Source organism: Primulina tabacum, chromosome 3 (genome assembly GCF_025594145.1).
Source record: "Primulina tabacum isolate GXHZ01 chromosome 3, ASM2559414v2, whole genome shotgun sequence".
Taxonomy (NCBI): domain Eukaryota; kingdom Viridiplantae; phylum Streptophyta; class Magnoliopsida; order Lamiales; family Gesneriaceae; genus Primulina; species Primulina tabacum.
This window is the reverse complement of record NC_134552.1, coordinates 10,956,937-10,974,698: the sequence shown is the minus strand read 5'-3', so window position 1 is coordinate 10,974,698 and position 17,762 is coordinate 10,956,937. Positions and strand designations below refer to the sequence as shown.

The 17,762-nt window shown below is 41.7% G+C and overlaps 4 protein-coding genes across 7 annotated transcripts; 3 read left to right on the top strand and 1 right to left on the bottom strand.

Moving 5' to 3' along the window:
• Positions 1-2: 2 nt before the first annotated feature.
• Positions 3-2,732, top strand: LOC142540226 (E3 ubiquitin-protein ligase APD2-like). Of its 2 annotated transcripts, none has more exons than XM_075646219.1 (5): positions 3-146; positions 625-659; positions 800-896; positions 1,599-1,673; positions 1,746-2,732. In XM_075646219.1, exons 1-5 carry the CDS (start codon positions 119-121, stop codon positions 1,844-1,846), a joined length of 336 nt encoding a protein of 111 aa, XP_075502334.1. In that variant the 5' UTR covers positions 3-118; the 3' UTR covers positions 1,847-2,732. The 2 variants fall into 2 exon arrangements, with proteins under 2 accessions (XP_075502334.1, XP_075502335.1); XM_075646220.1 differs by having other exon boundaries at positions 1,599-1,678.
• Positions 2,733-10,542: 7,810 nt separating this feature from the next.
• Positions 10,543-11,658, top strand: LOC142540222 (steroid 5-alpha-reductase DET2). Its single transcript, XM_075646216.1, has one exon. The coding sequence runs from the start codon at positions 10,683-10,685 to the stop codon at positions 11,463-11,465; it is 783 nt and encodes a 260-aa protein (XP_075502331.1). The 5' UTR covers positions 10,543-10,682; the 3' UTR covers positions 11,466-11,658.
• Positions 11,659-12,066: 408 nt separating this feature from the next.
• LOC142540223 (large ribosomal subunit protein eL33y) lies at positions 12,067-15,534 on the bottom strand. 2 transcript variants are annotated; one of them, XR_012819056.1, is made up of 6 exons: positions 15,393-15,534; positions 15,228-15,263; positions 14,900-15,128; positions 14,752-14,794; positions 14,295-14,643; positions 13,566-13,721 (listed from the first exon to the last, which is right to left on the bottom strand). XR_012819056.1 is itself a non-coding variant. In XM_075646217.1 (5 exons), exons 1-4 carry the CDS (start codon positions 15,422-15,424, stop codon positions 14,753-14,755), a joined length of 339 nt encoding a protein of 112 aa, XP_075502332.1. In that variant the 5' UTR covers positions 15,425-15,534; the 3' UTR covers positions 12,067-12,273; position 14,752. The 2 variants fall into 2 exon arrangements, 1 of the variants encoding a protein (XP_075502332.1); XM_075646217.1 differs by lacking the exons at positions 13,566-13,721; positions 14,295-14,643 and adding an exon at positions 12,067-12,273.
• Positions 15,535-16,944: 1,410 nt separating this feature from the next.
• Positions 16,945-17,733, top strand: LOC142538971 (uncharacterized). Of its 2 annotated transcripts, none has more exons than XM_075644268.1 (3): positions 16,945-17,067; positions 17,159-17,485; positions 17,573-17,733. In XM_075644268.1, exons 1-3 carry the CDS (start codon positions 16,998-17,000, stop codon positions 17,686-17,688), a joined length of 513 nt encoding a protein of 170 aa, XP_075500383.1. In that variant the 5' UTR covers positions 16,945-16,997; the 3' UTR covers positions 17,689-17,733. The 2 variants fall into 2 exon arrangements, with proteins under 2 accessions (XP_075500383.1, XP_075500382.1); XM_075644267.1 differs by having other exon boundaries at positions 17,570-17,727.
• The last annotated feature ends 29 nt before the right edge of the window (positions 17,734-17,762 follow it).

Here is a 17,762-nt window from a genome sequence, read left to right as displayed (position 1 = left end):
ATTAATATGGCTTTATTTGATATATTAATTAATAATTAATTTAAGAAAATGGTTTTGCAACGGAATCTCGAACATTCCGGCGACTCTCACCACAGAGATCACTTGACTGCGACAGAAAATGAGGGTTCCCCGGCTACGCAAATTTGGCAAAATTTATTTCTTTTTGCGGTGAAAGTTTACATTAGAACGACGTATAGTTTAAAATTGAAGCAGTCAAATTAATTGGATAAAACAAGTTTCAAGAACTTTGGAGATTTCTTTTATTGTGATAACTGATAACATAAGATTTTGCAACTATGAAAAAATATTAAAACATCGCAAGCAATCAAGTCCAGCTATGGTGTGTTTGTCTATTCCGTTTCTGGATTCAGGTTCTATGACACTGCTATTTGGGGTGTATGCACCTGAAAATGTACTGCTTGGACCACATTCTTCGATATTAATCAATCCCAAACATTAATTTGTGGAGTCTGTAAAGGTAACTACAGTTAACTTGCAATTTTAGTTTGTTTTTCTAGTCAACTGTTCACTTTATTGAAATGGAATGCCTTCACATTCGTTCAAACATTGCTACATTTTAGCATCCGAAATAGCGAAATTAAAGTTAATATTGATTTTTGCCAGGTGGTGGAACTATTCTCCCTTCCAGAACCCACAAGGTGAGTTTTTTAGGAATTGATTTTATGCTGAATGTGATTTCAAGTAGTTCGTTTGTTTCTAGATAAGGGAGCCTACGTTTTGATTTCTACTAGGTGACTGTAAAGTTAATGCATATACTTTTTACTTCTTTTTATCACAGAAATGGAATTTCTTTTTGATTAAAGGGTCTCAGATAAACATATCTTATTTCATGAACTCCTTAAGCTCATCCTCTGTCGCCCTGGTAATCGCTGAAGGTAATAGTTAACTTCTAACACATAAGTTTACTTTTAGCAGTTAGAGACCTGATACAAATGACGTAGATTATTGAAAAAGTTGAAGAATAGAAGTACCCAGGAGGATGCCGATTGCTGCAGATAAAAATGCGAACCCACAGAATGAGAATTTGAGTCTTTGACAGACATGCAAAAGTCTTGTAGCATGTGGTAGATTGGTTTATTTGCCTTTTCATGTTTGTCTTCTTTAAAAGCTATATTGTTTGAGCTAAATAACTTTGGTAGGTGGCTACAGACACCAGTAGTTATGATGATGGAAAAAATCGAGGAGTTACATAGTAGTTTTCGGTGTGTTTTAATTGCTCGATCAACAGTAGATTTCCTGAACTTAATTTGATCTAAAGTGATGCTGATCTTTGGGTTCTTTATCTATTCAAATACTTTATCATTTGATTAGAGCTTAGGTGGAGAAGTATCTTACCAGAGCCAGTGGGGAAGTGTTTTACCTAGACGGTTATGATTAGATGCCGGTCATATTTGGACAACAATTTGTTAATGACATGTTTAACACTAGCCATTATTAATGGAGTTGTTTAAGACACACTTTTAGGATGCTTGTTTTTTTGTGTGTTAGCAACTCGTATTGGTGGTATATTTTGAGAATGAGGGTTTCTTATTCTTTGGATACCCTGTGAGATTTTCCTGCATGCTGCACTATTCCAGGAAATGAAGGTCTAGATCTGTGGCTTGAGGATCCATTGTATCCAAATACAACCTTATCTTGGAATATCATTCGCGGTGAGGTAAAATAAGGTCAAGTTTGAGTGTTTGTTATGTCAGGGGTTGAATCTCATCGGTTTATGTCCACAGGAAATGGCTCAGTTCAGCTAAAGGTGACCAAATCTTCTTCTTACTACATTGTTGTGGGTAACTTGAATTCTGAAGTAGAAAATGCAAGTGTTCTTGAATGAATTTGTGGTATAGTAACTCTTTTAACGATTGGAACGTAAAATGAAATTACACTCTGCCACTTTGGTTGTAATCCTGTGCATGAAGTGCTTCAATTTGGATCATTTGATCTCGGTAATACTTACTGGTCATGGAGTCCCTCATTTTTTTTAAGAATCGGCGCAAAAATTCCTATTTTCTATATTAAATATCCACCGATTGAATTTTCTTGGAGGTGCTAATAGATTAAAATTTTCATATTTAGAATTTCTTGTGACTTCTGACTTTGTTTGCATTGCTTACTGATATTGGATGCAATCAAGAGGTACAACTTCAGTTCCAAATAAAGGCTTTTCTCTACAATACAAATGGAAGCAAGTTTCCAGTGTATGCTTGATCAAGGCCAATGTAGTTTCAAACTGTATATCCCAAGTGAAAGTGCTGCTCTTCTTACTACTCCTGGTCGAAAATCTGTGAGTCTTTCTTGGTTGAATATTTTCGGCGACCAGTAAATTTTCCATCTGTTCCTCTATAAAACTACCGAGTCATTCTCCTGTTCATCACCTTGCTTTTCATTAGAAAAAGTTCAAGCACTTCCTCATATGCGAACAAGTACAATATGTGTGTGTCTGTGTTGTGCTAGGAAGTCACATAGACTGAGGATTCTTCTCTATGTCTATAGGGCATGGCTAATGATGCCTGGTATGTTAAAATCTCATATGAACCTCGATGGTTAACTTATATTGCGGGCCTAGGTACTTCTTTTCCTGCTAAATTCACTCTTATAGGATCTCTATCATTCAAATTCTACGATTTCTTCAATATCTTATAAATACTGGTGGAGTGACTGTTCTTGTGCTACTCATTAATCAAACCTCGAACCATTGCAAGAGCATATATCAGGAACGGAGAAGAGAACATGTGGGCGACAGGGGACCTGAGAGAAGCCCTTTGCTCATACAGAAAAATGATGATCTTTCGAGTTGGGGTTCCTACTCATATGTGTCTGGCTCAGAGGACGAGTCTCTCGAAGATGCACGGGATGGGAAGCATGTTAAATATGGTGAGCACAACAGCTTGCGCCCTCTCTGTGCAATATGCTTTGATGCTCCCAGGGATTGTTTCTTCCTTCCATGTGCACATTGTGTCGCTTGCTTTTGGATGTGCCACAAGGTAATTTTCGACCACCATACTCATCCTAATCTATTGTAGGGGTGAGGAGTGATAGTTTGGTTAAAGCTCGACCAGAGCTATGTTTCGACGGGGTTTAAAGACTTTTATGTGCAAATTTAATTGGTGATTTAAAAAATAAAGTTTCATAAGGTCGAGCTTGAGTAACTTCATGTTAGGTCAGCAAACTCTCTAGGAACCAATTCTTGATCATAAGTGACTAAGCATAGTATGATCTTTACTTTACAGGATAGCTGAGGCTTCTGGAACCTGCCCTAGTTGTCGTAGATGTATAAAAAAGGTAAGAAAGCTATGCATAGTCCAGTGGTTGTGTTTGTTCCAGTTACAAATGATCCTTGAGAATATCACATGTAAATGTAACAGCTTGCCGACATTATACACTGAATTGTTGAAATAATATTGGCTTGAGTTTCCATTTTATAAGAAGGTTTACATGGATAGAACGTGCAAATTATTATGGCAGCTATAGGCAAACAAATGCAACAAAACCCGTAAAGTGAGTATATTAAATGTTGCAACAAACCAGTATTTGGATCCTCTGCTGTGGCTGAACTTGTGTTGCATTCTTTTTACACGAGATGATAAGCTGATCATCTCATTACGTTCGATAATTTTTCAAATTTATCTGACACTATGTGAGGTACATCAGATGATCAATTGATCATCTCGTGTGAAAAATGCATAGCACACCACAACATAAGATGTAAATCCCAGCAAACCCGTAATGGTCGATGAAATATAGCTGAACTTCCCATAGTACGGTAGATTTTAAGGTTACTTTACTCAATATTTCCTAGAAAACGGTTGCAAATTAGTAATAATATTATTGTGTTCGGAACCGGATGGATATTGTCATCTCTTTTCTTTTAACAAATCCTTTAAAAGGCAAGTTGTTTATCTTTTGTTATCTTATCAAGTCTGAGTAACATATACAAATTGTTTTTGGTGTCGTAATGATTTTTTACAAAAATTTTCTTTTTATACCCCTACAATATCTTCTCACATCTAATGTCTCTCAATAAATCTCTCACTCACGATTCTAACTTCCCCGCCACTTCTTACGGTTACCAGCATATTCAAAACTTCATCAAAGCAACAAACTTGGTCATACCCCCATAAGGATCCGGGTCGTCTTTAACCCGGTTTATTAAATGGGAAGCCCAGATGATAGCCAGCTTCCCGGGCATTTCATTTCTTCCCGGGCCATCATCATAGCCCGGGCTCTCATGCAAGCTCCCGGGAACTTTCTACTCGGGCTACCTCGAGAAGCGCACCATACTCGAGTGTATCGGTATGAGCATTCTTATCTGTCAGAACTACAGGGGTTTGGCGTGTCAGAGAAGCTATCAGAGGTAGGGTGGCTTGACAGAAAGTCAACATCAAAGGCTATGAGTGGTAGGTGTACACGAAAGTCGAAGTAATCATGATATTTCCTCCTATAAATAGCAGGTATGTTTCTCATTTAAAGGGGGGGGGGGGGGGGGGGATCCTGAGCATTGGCACTCACATATATTCGCACATATATCGCCATTTTCTCTCATCTTCAACCTGCTGACTTAAGCATCGGAGTGGCCACGCCGGACACCCCTCCGGCGCCCATTCACGAGTTCCTTTTATTGTGTGCAGGTCACGATTGAAGTCATCTACTTTGCTCATTTTCCTAAACAACACTATAAATTATTGATTTGGTCCGTTGGAGCCCCGTACCCGGCTCACCCATTTTAACGGGATCACATCATTGGCGCCGTCTGTGGGAACTTGAGCTCAAGACGTAGATATGGTTTCCATTCAAAAGTAAGTCCGACCAACTCGACACACAGATCTTATATGTGGATTTCATATGGGCTCAAAGCTCAGCAGCTATCCCTGATTGGCATGAAGATCATTTACTATGCACTCAGTAGCATATAGCTATATTAGTCACCTAATTTAGCTCAACCAAGAGAAGTTTCACTCTACCGGAAATGAATTCGGATTCAATATTTCCAGATTAGTGATTTGATTTTTAATAAAACTAGTATAGCAGAAGGAGCAAAAAGGTTAAAAGTCCGGGAGGTATGAGGCCCTGGCACATTATCTTAAGTCCGGGAGACACGAGGCCCCGGCACATTATCTAAGCCCAGGGCACTACACCCTGGGCTCGGGGCTCCGCACCTCGACCACTCCCAAGTCCCGGGACATGCTCCCCGACCCAAGGCTCCGCACCTTGGTTATTCATAAGCCCAGGGCACTACACCCTGGCTCGGGGCTCCGCACCTCGACCACTCCCAAGTCCCGGGACATGCTCCCCGGCCCAAGGCTCCGCACCTTGGTTATTCATAAGCCCAGGGCCCTACACCCTGGCTCGGGGCTCCGCACCTCGACCATTCTCAAGTCCCGAGACATGCTCCCCGGCCCAAGGCTCCGCACCTTGGTTATTCATAAGCCCAGGGCACTATACCCTGGCTCGGGACTTCGATCACCTCGACCACTCCCAAGTCCCGGGACATGCTCCCCGGCCCAAGGCTCCGGACCTTGGTTATTCATAAGCCCAGGGCACTACACCCTGGCTCGGGGCTCCGCACCTCGACCATTCTCAAGTCCCGGGACATGCTCCCCGGCCCAAGGCTCCGCACCTTGGTTATTCATAAGCCCAGGAAACTACACCCTGGCTCGGGGCTCCGCACCTCAACCACTCCCAAGTCCCGGGACATGCTCCCCGGCCCAAGGCTCCGCACCTTGGTTATTCATAAGCCCAGGGCCCTACACCCTGGCTCGGGGCTCCGCACCTCGACCATTCTCAAGTCCCGGGATATGCTCCCCGGCCCAAGGCTCCGCACCTTGGTTATTCATAAGCCCAGGGCACTACACCCTGGCTCGGGACTTCGATCACCTCGACCACTCCCAAGTCCCGGGACATGCTCCCCGGCCCAAGGCTCCGCACCTTGGTTATTCATAAGCCCAGGGCACTACACCCTGGCTCGGGGCTCCGCACCTCGACCATTCTCAAGTCCCGGGACATGCTCCCCGGCCCAAGGCTCCGCACCTTGGTTATTCATAAGCCCAGGGCACTACACCCTGGCTCGGGGCTCCGCACCTCGACCATTCCCAAGTCCCAGGACATGCTCCCCGGCCCAAGGCTCCGCACCTTGGTTATTCATAAGCCCAGGGCCCTACACCCTGGCTCGGGGCTCCGCACCTTGACCATTCTCAAGTCCCGGGACATGCTCCCCGGCCCAAGGCTCCGCACCTTGGTTATTCATAAGCCCAGGACACTACACCCTGGCTCGGGACTTCGATCACCTCGACCACTCCCAAGTCCCGGGACATGCTCCCCGGCCCAAGGCTCCGCATCTTGGTTATTCATAAGCACAAGGGCACTACACCCTGGCTCGGGGCTCCGCACCTCGACCATTCTCAAGTCCCGGGACATGCTCCCCGGCCCAAGGCTCCGCACCTTGGTTATTCATAAGCCCAGGGCACTACACCCTGGCTCGGGGCTCCGCACCTCGATCACTCCCAAGTCCCGGGACATGCTCCCCGGCCCAAGGCTCCGCACCTTGGTTATTCATAAGCCCAGGGCACTACACCCTGGCTCGGGACTTTGATCACCTCGACCACTCCCAAGTCCCGGGACATGCTCCCCGGCCCAAGGCTCCGCACCTTGGTTATTAATAAGCCCAGGGCACTACACCCTGGCTCGGGGCTCCGCACCTCGACCACTCCCAAGTCCCGGGACTTGCTCCCCGGCCCAAGGCTCCGCACCTTGGTTATTCAAAAGCCCAGGGCACTACACCCTGGCTCGGAGCACCACACCTCGACCAATCTAAATCCCGGTATTTTCTTTCTTGCCCGATTTTTCCATTTTGGTTATATGCACCAATATCCGGGTTTAAGTTTGCTTACATCTGGGTCACTTACTGATTATGAGGCATTTTATTCATTATAAGGATCAAGATCCCGGGTACTCATTTGAAGTTATCGGTTAAATCACAACACTTAGAAAATTTCCTAATTATTTTGTACACAAGAAATTATATTACTCGGGTCTTTGAAGATTTATCAGGATATGACTGCAAAAATGATAAAGGGAAAATGAAGATTTCATTAAAAAAAAAAAAGAAGGCCCGAAGGCCGAGGAATTACAAAAAAGAGCAGGAAAAAGAAGAGAAACGCAAGTACAAATCCTATTCTATGCCGGGTGCGCGGACCCTGGCTGATCTTCTTCGTCCTCGGAGTCTTCTTTCTCCTCCTCCCCGGCCTTTGGAAGTGATGCAATGGCTAGCCTAAAGTCTGGGAAGTTAGACTTATCCTTAGGCAAGAGCCCGGCCTCTTCAAATTGTTTGCGACATTTGTTGAAACCAGTATTGAAAAGAGGATAAGCCCGATCCTCAACTGCTGCCTTGAATTCTGGGGAGGTGAGGAAGGAGGTCTGAAGTTGCTCCCTCTTTCGCTCAGCCTCAGCCAGAGCCTCCTCCGCGGCATCCGTCCGGGACGTCTGCTCAGTCATACCCTCTGCCAGGGATTTATTCTTGCCTTCAAGAAACGAGACGTGTTCTTGAAGGGATTTCTCCCGGACAAGACTTTCTTGTAAATCATCCTGGGCTACATCCAGGGAGGCGTGAAGGGCAGCCTTTTCTTCTTCATGGAGCCCTTTCAGCCGGGCAATCTCTCCCTGGAGGCGATCGTGGATCTCTCTGGAAGCCCGGACTTGGGGAGCCTGCCGAGTAGCTATGGCAGCTACCTCCTCGAAGGCTGATATCAGCATTTGCATGCCCTGTTTTGTAAGAAATAGGTTAGAAACAAACAAAAAAAAAAGAGGAAAAAAGGGTAAGGAAACTTACTGATAGAAGCCTGTTTGAGCCCTCGAGGAACCGAGGACCCGGGGTGGAGCTCTTCAGAAAAGCCTCCTCGGCAGGGATCAACATCTGCCTAATAAGATTCACCTCGAGTGCCGTACCCCCTGCTGTGAAGAGGCTGGCCCGGGTAGGCTGCTCGGATAGAGGGGGCTCTTGGAGTGGCTTCTGAAGGGCCTGTTGGAGGGAAGGGGTGTTGGATTGGCTTGCCCGGGAAGAACCTTGGTCTCCTGCCTGATCATCTTCAACCAGAATCAACTCTGGGCTTGTGGTAGCCTTTCGTTTCCTCTGCCGAAGGGGGATATGATCTTCTTCATCCTCCGGGGAGCAAGGCACCTCCCGTTCTGGCTCAGTATTTGCCCTCTACCAAGTCTTGGCTCTGGGTATAAAAATCCTCAAATTTGTAGGCCCGGGGAAGGGTGGGTTGTTGAGGAAGGGAAGTAAGAAACTCTGTTAAACAGGAGAGAGGACCCGGGAGTCGAATATAAAAGAATCTTCCTTTCCACCCCTTCTGGGAAGAAGGAATGTCATCAAGGAACCGGGCATTAGCCGGGCAGTGAGGGAGAAGGCATTATCTCCCAATCTACAAAGGAAAAAATAGTGGAGAATAAGGGGAGTGATAAGGAGATTATTCATTTTGAAAAGAATATAGGCCGAGGCCATAATGCGGAAGGAATTCGGATGGAATTGGTTAATGGGCACGCCAAAGAATTCAGCAACCTCGATATAAAACGGAGAGAGGGGAAAACGAAGACCACTTCTGACTTGGTCCCGAAAGAAAGTGGTGTACCCGGGAGGAGGGTTATTGGCTCTATCGGAAGGACCGGGAATCAAAATGGAAAAAGCAGAAGGGATAGACCCCAGAACCCGGAGCTCCTCGTCCGCCCCTGAGCGCAAAGTGCTGCTCATTGAAGAGAACCAAGGAACTCCCGGGGCCTCAATAGAAGGATGGTCAGAAGCACGGGCTTTGCCCTTACCCTTGTCCTTCTTCAGGACCCGTGAAGTGCCCGAAGAAGAAGGTTTAGTTTGGTGGGCTACAGGCTTTTTAGAAGTTTGAGCAAAACGATGGCGAGGAGGAGAAAGGGGGGAATCGGAGCGCATCGCGATGGACTCATACCCAGATGAGCCTCGCGCATTGGCTCCTGAGGTGGAAGAAGTAGAATTAGACATGGATTATAGAAAAGTAACTTACGAGTTTTTGAAGGGACTAGTTGCAGTGGTACCAGGTCGCCGGAGATAGAGGAGTTTACACGCCGGAAAGCTGAGAAGAAAATTTGCAAGAGCTTCGCAGCAAATTTGAATTTGAAATTAATTTTTGAAAATGAGGAGGACTAATATATATGGGCGAGGGGAGATCTCTGTCGCTAATCTAGATACACGTGGACGATCAAGATGTCCCTCGTAAATTGTACCGGGCATATGAAAGGACGTGCACGAATGTCAATATGTCAGACTTATCGGATCCTCGGAATATGAAACGATTTTCGGCGGCATAAATGCTAAAGCATGGGTAATAATGACACTCTTTGGACTACCCGATAATACTGAAGACACTATATTCAAAACCCGGGTTGTATCAAACCCCGGTACCCCATTTCATCTATGGGACATTTGAAGCCTCCGATGCTCTTACACACTCTAAATTATGTTTCAACAAAAGTACAAAGTATAACTGATCGGGACAGTGAGTCAAGCTCTACCCCGACTATTTTAGGGATGGGTGGTGATACCCCCATAAGGATCCGGGTCGTCTTTAACCCGGTTTATTAAATGGGAAGCCCAGATCATAGCCAGCTTCCCGGGCATTCCATTTCTTCCCGGGCCATCATCATAGCCCGGGCTCTCATGCAAGCTCCCGGGAACTTTCTACTCGGGCTACCTCGAGAAGCGCACCATACTCGAGTGTATCGATATGAGCATTCTTATCTGTCAGAACTACAGGGGTTTGGCGTGTCAGAGAAGCTATCAGAGGTAGGGTGGCTTGACAGAAAGTCAACATCAAAGGCTATGAGTGGTAGGTGTACACGAAAGTCGAAGTAATCATGATATTTTCTCCTATAAATAGCAGGTATGTTTCTCATTTAAGGGGGGGAGGGGGATCCTGAGCATTGACACTCACATATATTCGCACATATATCGCCATTTTCTCTCATCTTCAACCTGCTGACTTAAGCATCAGAGTGGCCACGCCGGACACCCCTCCGACGCCCATTCACGAGTTCCTTTTATTGTGTGCAGGTCACGATCGAAGTCATCTACTTTGCTCATTTTCCTAAACAACACTATAAATTATTGATTTGGTCCGTTGGAGCCCCGTACCCGGCTCATCCGTTTTAACGGGATCACATCAAAACTAAATAAACATCCAATCTAAAACCAACACACCCAAATATGAAATAGAAAATAACCAAATAAATCTTAAAAAAAATTTGTTATTTTTCTATTTATTTTTTTAATTTATATATCAAAATTATTAATCAAATAAATTATAAAATATTGTCCAAACTTTAAATAAAAATATACACATGATTACTTGTCACGTTAGCCATCTGTCAGTTGCTTTTGGAGAAAATATTAATGGGCATTGTTTACCAACATTAATGGCAAATAGTATTTGGCTGTCTTATCCGTTTATATTTTTAAGTTATTCAAAAATAAATAAACCGCAGTAATAGTCGTTTAGTTTCTCAAAGTGTTCATTCATCAAATTAAGCTGAGTTAGGGAACAACTTTCTTCCATACAAAATTATTGTTGGGAGTTAACCCTTCGATAAATTTAAACAAGTAAATTAAACCAGTATGCTCTGTCTGTCCACACCACCAGTAGTAGAAAATGGCCGCAGATCAGGATTTGTTTCACTACAGCCTTCTGACCCTTTTCTTCATCACACCACCAACCATCATATCCCTCATCTTCCTCACCGCTCCATATGGCAGGCACCACCGTGTCGGATGGGGCCCCACAATACCGCCTCCACTAGCCTGGTTCTTGATGGAGAGCCCCACCGTGTGGCTCAGCTTCCTCCTCTTCCCCCGCGGCCAAAACCACCGGGACCCTCGTGCAATCGTCCTCATCTCCGTATTCCTCCTCCACTACCTCCATCGCACGGTCATATACCCACTCAAACTTCTGTTCACATCATCTATCCAGAAAAAAACAGTCGGAGGGTTCCCGGTGAGCGTGGCCCTGATGGCGTTCGGGTTCAACCTCTTGAATACTTACTTGCAGGCCAGATGGGTGTCCGAATACGCTGATTTCCACGGAGATCGGTGGTTCTGGTGGCGGTTCGTCGCCGGGACGTTTGTCTTTGGTGGCGGCATGGCGGCGAATATTTGGTCTGATAATTTGCTGACGGGCCTGAAGAATAGTGGTGGGGGGTATAAGATACCGAAAGGTGGGCTGTTTGAGTGGGTTAGTTGTCCAAATTATGCAGGAGAGATTTTGGAATGGTTGGGCTGGGCCTTGATGACTTGGTCTTGGGCGGGTTTGGGCTTTTTTGTCTACACATGTGCTAATTTGGTACCCAGAGCTGGGGCGAATCACAGATGGTACTTTGAAAAGTTTGGGGAGGATTATCCTAAGAATAGGAAAGCTGTTATTCCGTTTGTGTATTGATATTTTGTGGCTTGTTATCCAAATCAAGTGTGTGCTATTGTCAAATCCCAAATACCTCAACTTTTATTGCTTCCTATTAAGTGATGGGATCGATTATATATTAAAAATCATATATAATGTCTCTCAAACGGACAATGCTGTTACGATCACATTTTCACAGTCACTCTTTTACTTGAATCCATCTTTGTTTGCTGGTTTCTTTGTTTTTTGCCCTTTGATCGAACCCACGGATCCAAGAATAGAGATCAATTCTGATTCTAACTCTTAAGCCATCTGTGTAACTTGTTCTTCATGTTGCCGACTACCATCTGACAACTCGATCGAGTTTGAGGTCTCGATCAGCAGCTTCTTAGACTTGTGCCATAGAGGGCAGTTCGATCCACAAGTTCATTCAATCTCTTGTTAACTTACAATTTCAATTAACCTGTTTGGGCGGTGCTTTTCTTTGTGATATTTCAATTTTTTGGTAGCTGTCTTTTGATGTATCAAGCTCGTATCTCGGACTGGAGTAATTAGGTGCTGAATAAAAGGCTATCGGCGAATTCTTGCAGTGTCTTGATTTATTTCTATGCAGTTGAAATTCGTCATAACCAGCTCAAAATAGATAAAACAGATCGAAAATCTAAAATTAAAGGTAAAAAGAGGTAGTAATATATGTTTTCATAGAGAATCGGAAAGGAATAAGGGATACACCAATGATATCAAATCACAAAACAAAACTATTCCGAACTCTGAACAACAATCAAAAGCTACATCCTAACGATACTTCTTCCTTGGAGTACTCCCGAAATCAGACGACGCCAGATAACTGCAAAATATTATCAAGAGGAACGTTATCAAGAAAAGGACGTTAACAAACTAACTAAAAGCAAATGAGTCCGAATAAAATTTAATTTGCGATATTGTACAGTGGTGTCTCAGGGTGAAAAGGTTCTATGAATCAACACGAAACAAACCCTACAAATTTGAAGAACGCAAAAGCCAATCGAAGCATGCGAAACAATATTTCTGCCCATATCTTGTCACTTCAATTCATCAAGCTGATTGAGAATTCCTATCAACTATGGTAGGATCTAACTTTTGGGTACATAAATTTATCCTGTGATATTTTTCCAGTTACGCTAGTCCAAGATTTGATGAGTTTCTAGATCACAACAAACAGTTATATGACAATCAACTGTTTAGGTTCTTTAACCCACAAATTTATAATTACCAAAGAGTTCACTTCATGTATTTTCCATTACTCATTAGGAAATCAACCTTACTGCGAAGGAGCAAGATTCCCTGATGTAAATGAATCGAATCAAACCGTTTGCGAGCTATTCGGAGCTCGGCTCGATAAAAAGCTTGTTTGAATTTGTTTGTTAATCATATCAAACCAAGCTCAAGTTCGATTTCAAGCTCGAAAAATTAATCAAACCAAGCTCAAGCTCAAGGATAATCCACTCGTGACCTCACAAAGATGTTCAATAATAGGTTCGCGAGCTCGGCTTGTTTAGGTGGCTCGTAAGCTCTATCTCGAGCTCGACTCGTTTAGGCGGCTCGTAAGCTCGAACTTGGCTCATTTGTTGAGTTGACAAATAAAAATATTAGTACTAATGTCTATAGAAAATATTAAATGAGCGAAATTATTGCAATGTTATTTATTTGGTGATATCAGTGTATGACGAATATTTGTCATCTGGATGCTAGATGTATTATTTTGGGATGTTCAATAATACACCGAGTTTATATTTTTTTATTTGCTATTTTTGACGTTTTGGTTATTTATGAATGAATTTACATTTTTATTTCTGATCTAAAATTAGATCAATGATGTATTTAATTTTTAACAAGCTCGAATCAAGCTTAAACAAAATCTCAATTCTATACATTAATAGCTCAAAAACGAGCCAAGCTCAATCATGCTTGTTAAACATGGTAAACGAGTTATTAATTAATCAAGCTCGAGCTCGGCTTGATTAATATGATAAACGAGCTTTTAAGGAGCCGAGCTCGAGCTTTTCGCGAGCTTAGTAATTTTAAGACAAACCGATCTCGAATCAGATAATATAAGTTCGAATCGAACACGAGCTTCAAACAATCTTAAACGAACCAAGCTCAAGCCTGATACTGTTTGGTTTGGTTTGGATGATTTACATCCCTAGAGAGATATAATGTTACTTTGTTTACATCACTTTAACTTTAAACATTTATAGCAGGATCATCAAACTATATGTTATCATGTTTGTCGATAAATTGATGTGCTCACCACACCTAGGGGTGGGCGTTTAGTTTCGGGTATCGGGATCCGACCTGATCGAATAAAACCCGATCGGGTCGAGTATTTTTAAAAAAAAATCGGGTTCGTCGGATACCCGATACACGAAAATAAATTTTCGGGTTCGGATTCGGGTATTTCACCGATACCTGATCGGGTATCGGGTACCCGAAAATTTTAAAAAAAAATATTGGGCTTATTATTCATTTAAAAAATACATGTATTTTTTGTGGCTAGTATATAATGACAAATGATTAATCATAAAATGATATAATGATATGATATTTTGTGAAATGTGAAAAATACATGTTTTTTTTAATTTACTAACCATAACAAGATATAATGACGTGATTTTTTGTGAAATGTGAAAATATATATATTTTTTCAAAATATATATATATTTTTTCCAAAAAAAATTTAAAAAAAATTAACTTTTTTTTTTGGGTACCCGACTGCCGAAAATACCCGATCATTTCGGGTACCCGAAATTATCGGGTTGGTGTCGGGTACCCGAAATTTAGGATACCCGAACCCGAAAACCCGACCCGCGCCCACCCCTAAGTCCACACCCAAACAAGATGAAGTCAACCTAATTTCTAAAATACTTTTGCAAATTCATTATAAGACTGATGAACAGAGAGGATACAAAAATAGGTATATGTCATCTGATTTCGGCTTGGCAAGTATTTCAAATCAGTGGGATAACCACACCGAAACTAGATGGAATTAACCAAAATTGTTTATATACTTCCACCCATTCATTTTAAGACTAATGATGAACAGAAGGATGCAGAAACAGACACAACTTCAGATTTAGGCTTGAAAATATAGCAGACAAGACAATGACACACAGTACACCAACGAATTTATGGAGTTCTAGGAAGTTTTCCCAGTGACCGAGCTTGCCAATTAATGAACCTAATGCAAAATGATAGCACAAATACACCATCACACACTATTGTCCATCTAATCACATGAGATCTAGATCAATGTAGAGCCATTTAGTAAGAATATGTAAACTTTTACCTCATATGTTGCTAGGGTACATGAATACCCTTACTCTAGCACCCTGTTTGAAAAACAATGACAAAGCATCAGTGAAGAGTAATTTCGAGCATTCTAGTGAGAATGATCCATTCATTCATGGAAATTTTAGTTGAAAGAGCCGATATACCATGGATTTTGGGGGAAGATTAGATTTGAACTTAGCACGAACAACACCACTGTTTCCGTGAGGTCGAGTGACCTTACCCCAAATGCAACGGTAGTGAGAGCCGTTCTTCTTAACCTTGGCCTTATAAATGTACGCCATCCGCTTACCGAGGTACCACGCAACCTCCTCTTGCGTGTTCACTCCTTCTATCTGTATCAAGGACGTGTTTGGGTACTGGTTTGACTTCGACCTACAGCCATTATCATCAATTTGCAAACGATCCAACGAAACCTACACCCGTAAACAAAACACAGCTCCAAGCTAACAAATAAATCAGGTTTTTTTTTACCTTTTGTACCCAAGTATAGTTCCGCGGACATAAAGCCTGCAAAAATGCCAAGAAAAAGATCCATCAAACAATCGTTTCTCCCAACTACCTGTGATCGGCCCAAACAACAAAAAATGCAAAAAAACTAAAACGTCTCAAGTAACAAGAATTAGATGAACAGCTGACCTAACGCGTTCTCCTTGACGACCCTTCACCATTGTTGACGTCCTGAAGCTTCTGGCGGAGAGTCAAAACGGAGGAACTAAACCCTAGCAGCCGCCGCAAAGGAACATATAAAGCTTATCGAACAAATTTTGGGCTAATGCTTACATAATTAGCTCTACAAAATTCAGCCCATTTACTAACCTGGGCTGTCCTGATTTCGTTGTGGACATCTACTTATTTAAAGGTCGTTTCGGGCCCGGCTCATGTTATTTTTTTCTAATTGTTTGGCTATCGAATTTTTTATTTGGTTTTGATATATATATATATATATGCATGTATAACCATGTAAGATTATATTAGCTCATGATATTCAATAATTCTTGGTAAAGATGATGAATTTTTCTTGACTTTCTTGTTTGTGGTTTTGTTTCAACATTATTTTAATTTTTTTAAGAAGAAAATATATGGTTCTGATCTATATTAAATTAATAGATTATATATATATATATATATATATATATATATAACATCAAATATTTAATCAATAATTATACAAAAATATTGAAGAATGTATCATGATTTTAAATTATGAATTTTCTTTTCATTTTTGCATAGACATGTTAATAGTTTTATATTGTTAAAATTTTTATTCATTGAAAAAAATGAATAATACTCATCAAATTTGAAGAAAATGATATGTTTTTTCACATGTAAAAATTTAATATAGTAATATTTAGTTGTAAAATTATTAATTTAACATAAAAAAAATAAATGTTTATATTATTTCATATAAAACTGTCCGCTAATGTTTGTGAAAGAGGAAAATAGAGGGAAAATATAAGAGGAAAAAAGAGAAAAAAAAAAGTAGGAAAAAAAGAGAAGAAACCCAAATCAAAAAGTCCATTAAATATCCACATCATCAAATAATGTGGTTGGTGCACCGTAGATGATCCACATCCAGTTTTGACATATATCTAAATCCCACTTCTTCTCCACTAATCTGGAATGGTATGACATAACATATTTCCGAACAACAATAAACATCAATCTATGATGTTTTCATAAATTCTTACTTGCATTACGATGAACATCCGAGTGGCAACAACTGGATTCACCGTTCACTTCCCGGATTTGGAGTCATTTGCATTGTTTTACATAACAAACAAAGAAGTTCGTGGTGAGAGACTTGCAATTAAGTCGGCAATTTCGGCAGTCACACAATTAAGTCGGTGATTAAGTGTTAATTTGCTGAACCAACGTTTTTATATATGATCAGTCTCTGATTAAATAATGCTTAAAATAAATGATGTAGTGTCCATACACTAATTCTCATGAAAGACTATTATGTAATGTATTATGAATAAAAATAATAATATACGAACTTTGAAAATTTTGTCATTTGTTAAAAAAAAAGGAAATTAAAAAATCAAAGGCCAAAATTAAGCTCCGATGACTCACCAAATTAAAAATTTCCATATAATTTTCGTTTATACATCATCACCTTATATAAAGGCAAGGCTATTCTCAAATGCATTGAACCATCTAATAGTTTCCCTCTCAGAATTTTCTTGATCCAAAATTAGAACAAAACCAAACACCAAAAACAAATCATCATCAAATAAAGCCATGTATTCCTCGATGAAGTTGGTATTGGTTCTCTTCTTGGCTTGCTCTCTCTTGATCCATGGCATAATAGGTATATTTACTAATCCCTGCGAGTCGCGAACGTTTTTTTTCTCTGTTTGTATATAAATACATCAAATTTTGTGTGCATGGCTTGTTTACAGCTGAGTTGATCTGCGAGGAGTTGCCTACGGAACTGTGTGCCCTGTCGATCGCATCATCGGGGAAGAGATGTGTGCTGGAAACCTACCTCAACGAAGCAGGTATCAAGAAGTACACGTGCAAGACATCGGAAGTGTTGGCCGAAAAATTGTCTGGCTACATAGAGAACGATCAGTGCGTAGATGCGTGTGGCCTTGACAGGGAATCCGTCGGGATATCCTCCGACGCCTTCCTGAGGCCGGGATTCGCCGCTAGCCTCTGCTCACCGGAATGTTACGAGATCTGCCCCAACATTGTCGACCTGTATTACAATCTCGCCGCAGGAGAAGGTAATGCAGATTCAAGTAATTTTAGAGCTCTATCCATGATTTATGCATTATGGGTTATACAGTATTTGTTTATGTTTTAATTAGCAGGCGTTTTTTTACCGGAGCTATGTGCGAAACAGAAGCGCAGCTCCCTCCGCGGCATGCATGGGATTTTCAGCCACGGTTACGCCGCCGGTGATGCCCCTGCTCCTTCCCCTTTCTAATTGATTCTGAATCATGGCCAATGGGTTTTCCAGCTCATATTTTTCGAACTGCATTAAAGAAAGATTCGGGTTGA

Excerpts from the sequence above, each read along its gene's own strand:
- LOC142540226 (XM_075646219.1), top strand. The coding sequence starts at position 119 with ATGAGGGTTCCCCGGCTACGCAAATTTG. Across the intron at positions 897-1,598 it reads CGCCCTGGTAATCGCTGAAG|GAAATGAAGGTCTAGATCTG; the intron begins GTAATAGTTAAC and ends GCACTATTCCAG. Across the intron at positions 1,674-1,745 it reads ATCTTGGAATATCATTCGCG|GAAATGGCTCAGTTCAGCTA; the intron begins GTGAGGTAAAAT and ends TTATGTCCACAG.
- LOC142540222 (XM_075646216.1), top strand. The coding sequence starts at position 10,683 with ATGGCCGCAGATCAGGATTTGTTTCACTACAGCCTTCTGACCCTTTTC.
- LOC142540223 (XM_075646217.1), bottom strand. The coding sequence starts at position 15,424 with ATGGTGAAGGGTCGTCAAGGAGAACGCGTTAG. Across the intron at positions 15,264-15,392 it reads CGTCAAGGAGAACGCGTTAG|GCTTTATGTCCGCGGAACTA; the intron begins GTCAGCTGTTCA and ends GCATTTTTGCAG. Across the intron at positions 14,795-14,899 it reads ATCTTCCCCCAAAATCCATG|GGTGCTAGAGTAAGGGTATT; the intron begins GTATATCGGCTC and ends TTTTTCAAACAG.
- LOC142538971 (XM_075644267.1), top strand. The coding sequence starts at position 16,998 with ATGTATTCCTCGATGAAGTTGGTATTGGTTCTCTTCTTGGCTTGCTCT. Across the intron at positions 17,068-17,158 it reads CTTGATCCATGGCATAATAG|CTGAGTTGATCTGCGAGGAG; the intron begins GTATATTTACTA and ends GCTTGTTTACAG. Across the intron at positions 17,486-17,569 it reads CAATCTCGCCGCAGGAGAAG|CAGGCGTTTTTTTACCGGAG; the intron begins GTAATGCAGATT and ends TGTTTTAATTAG.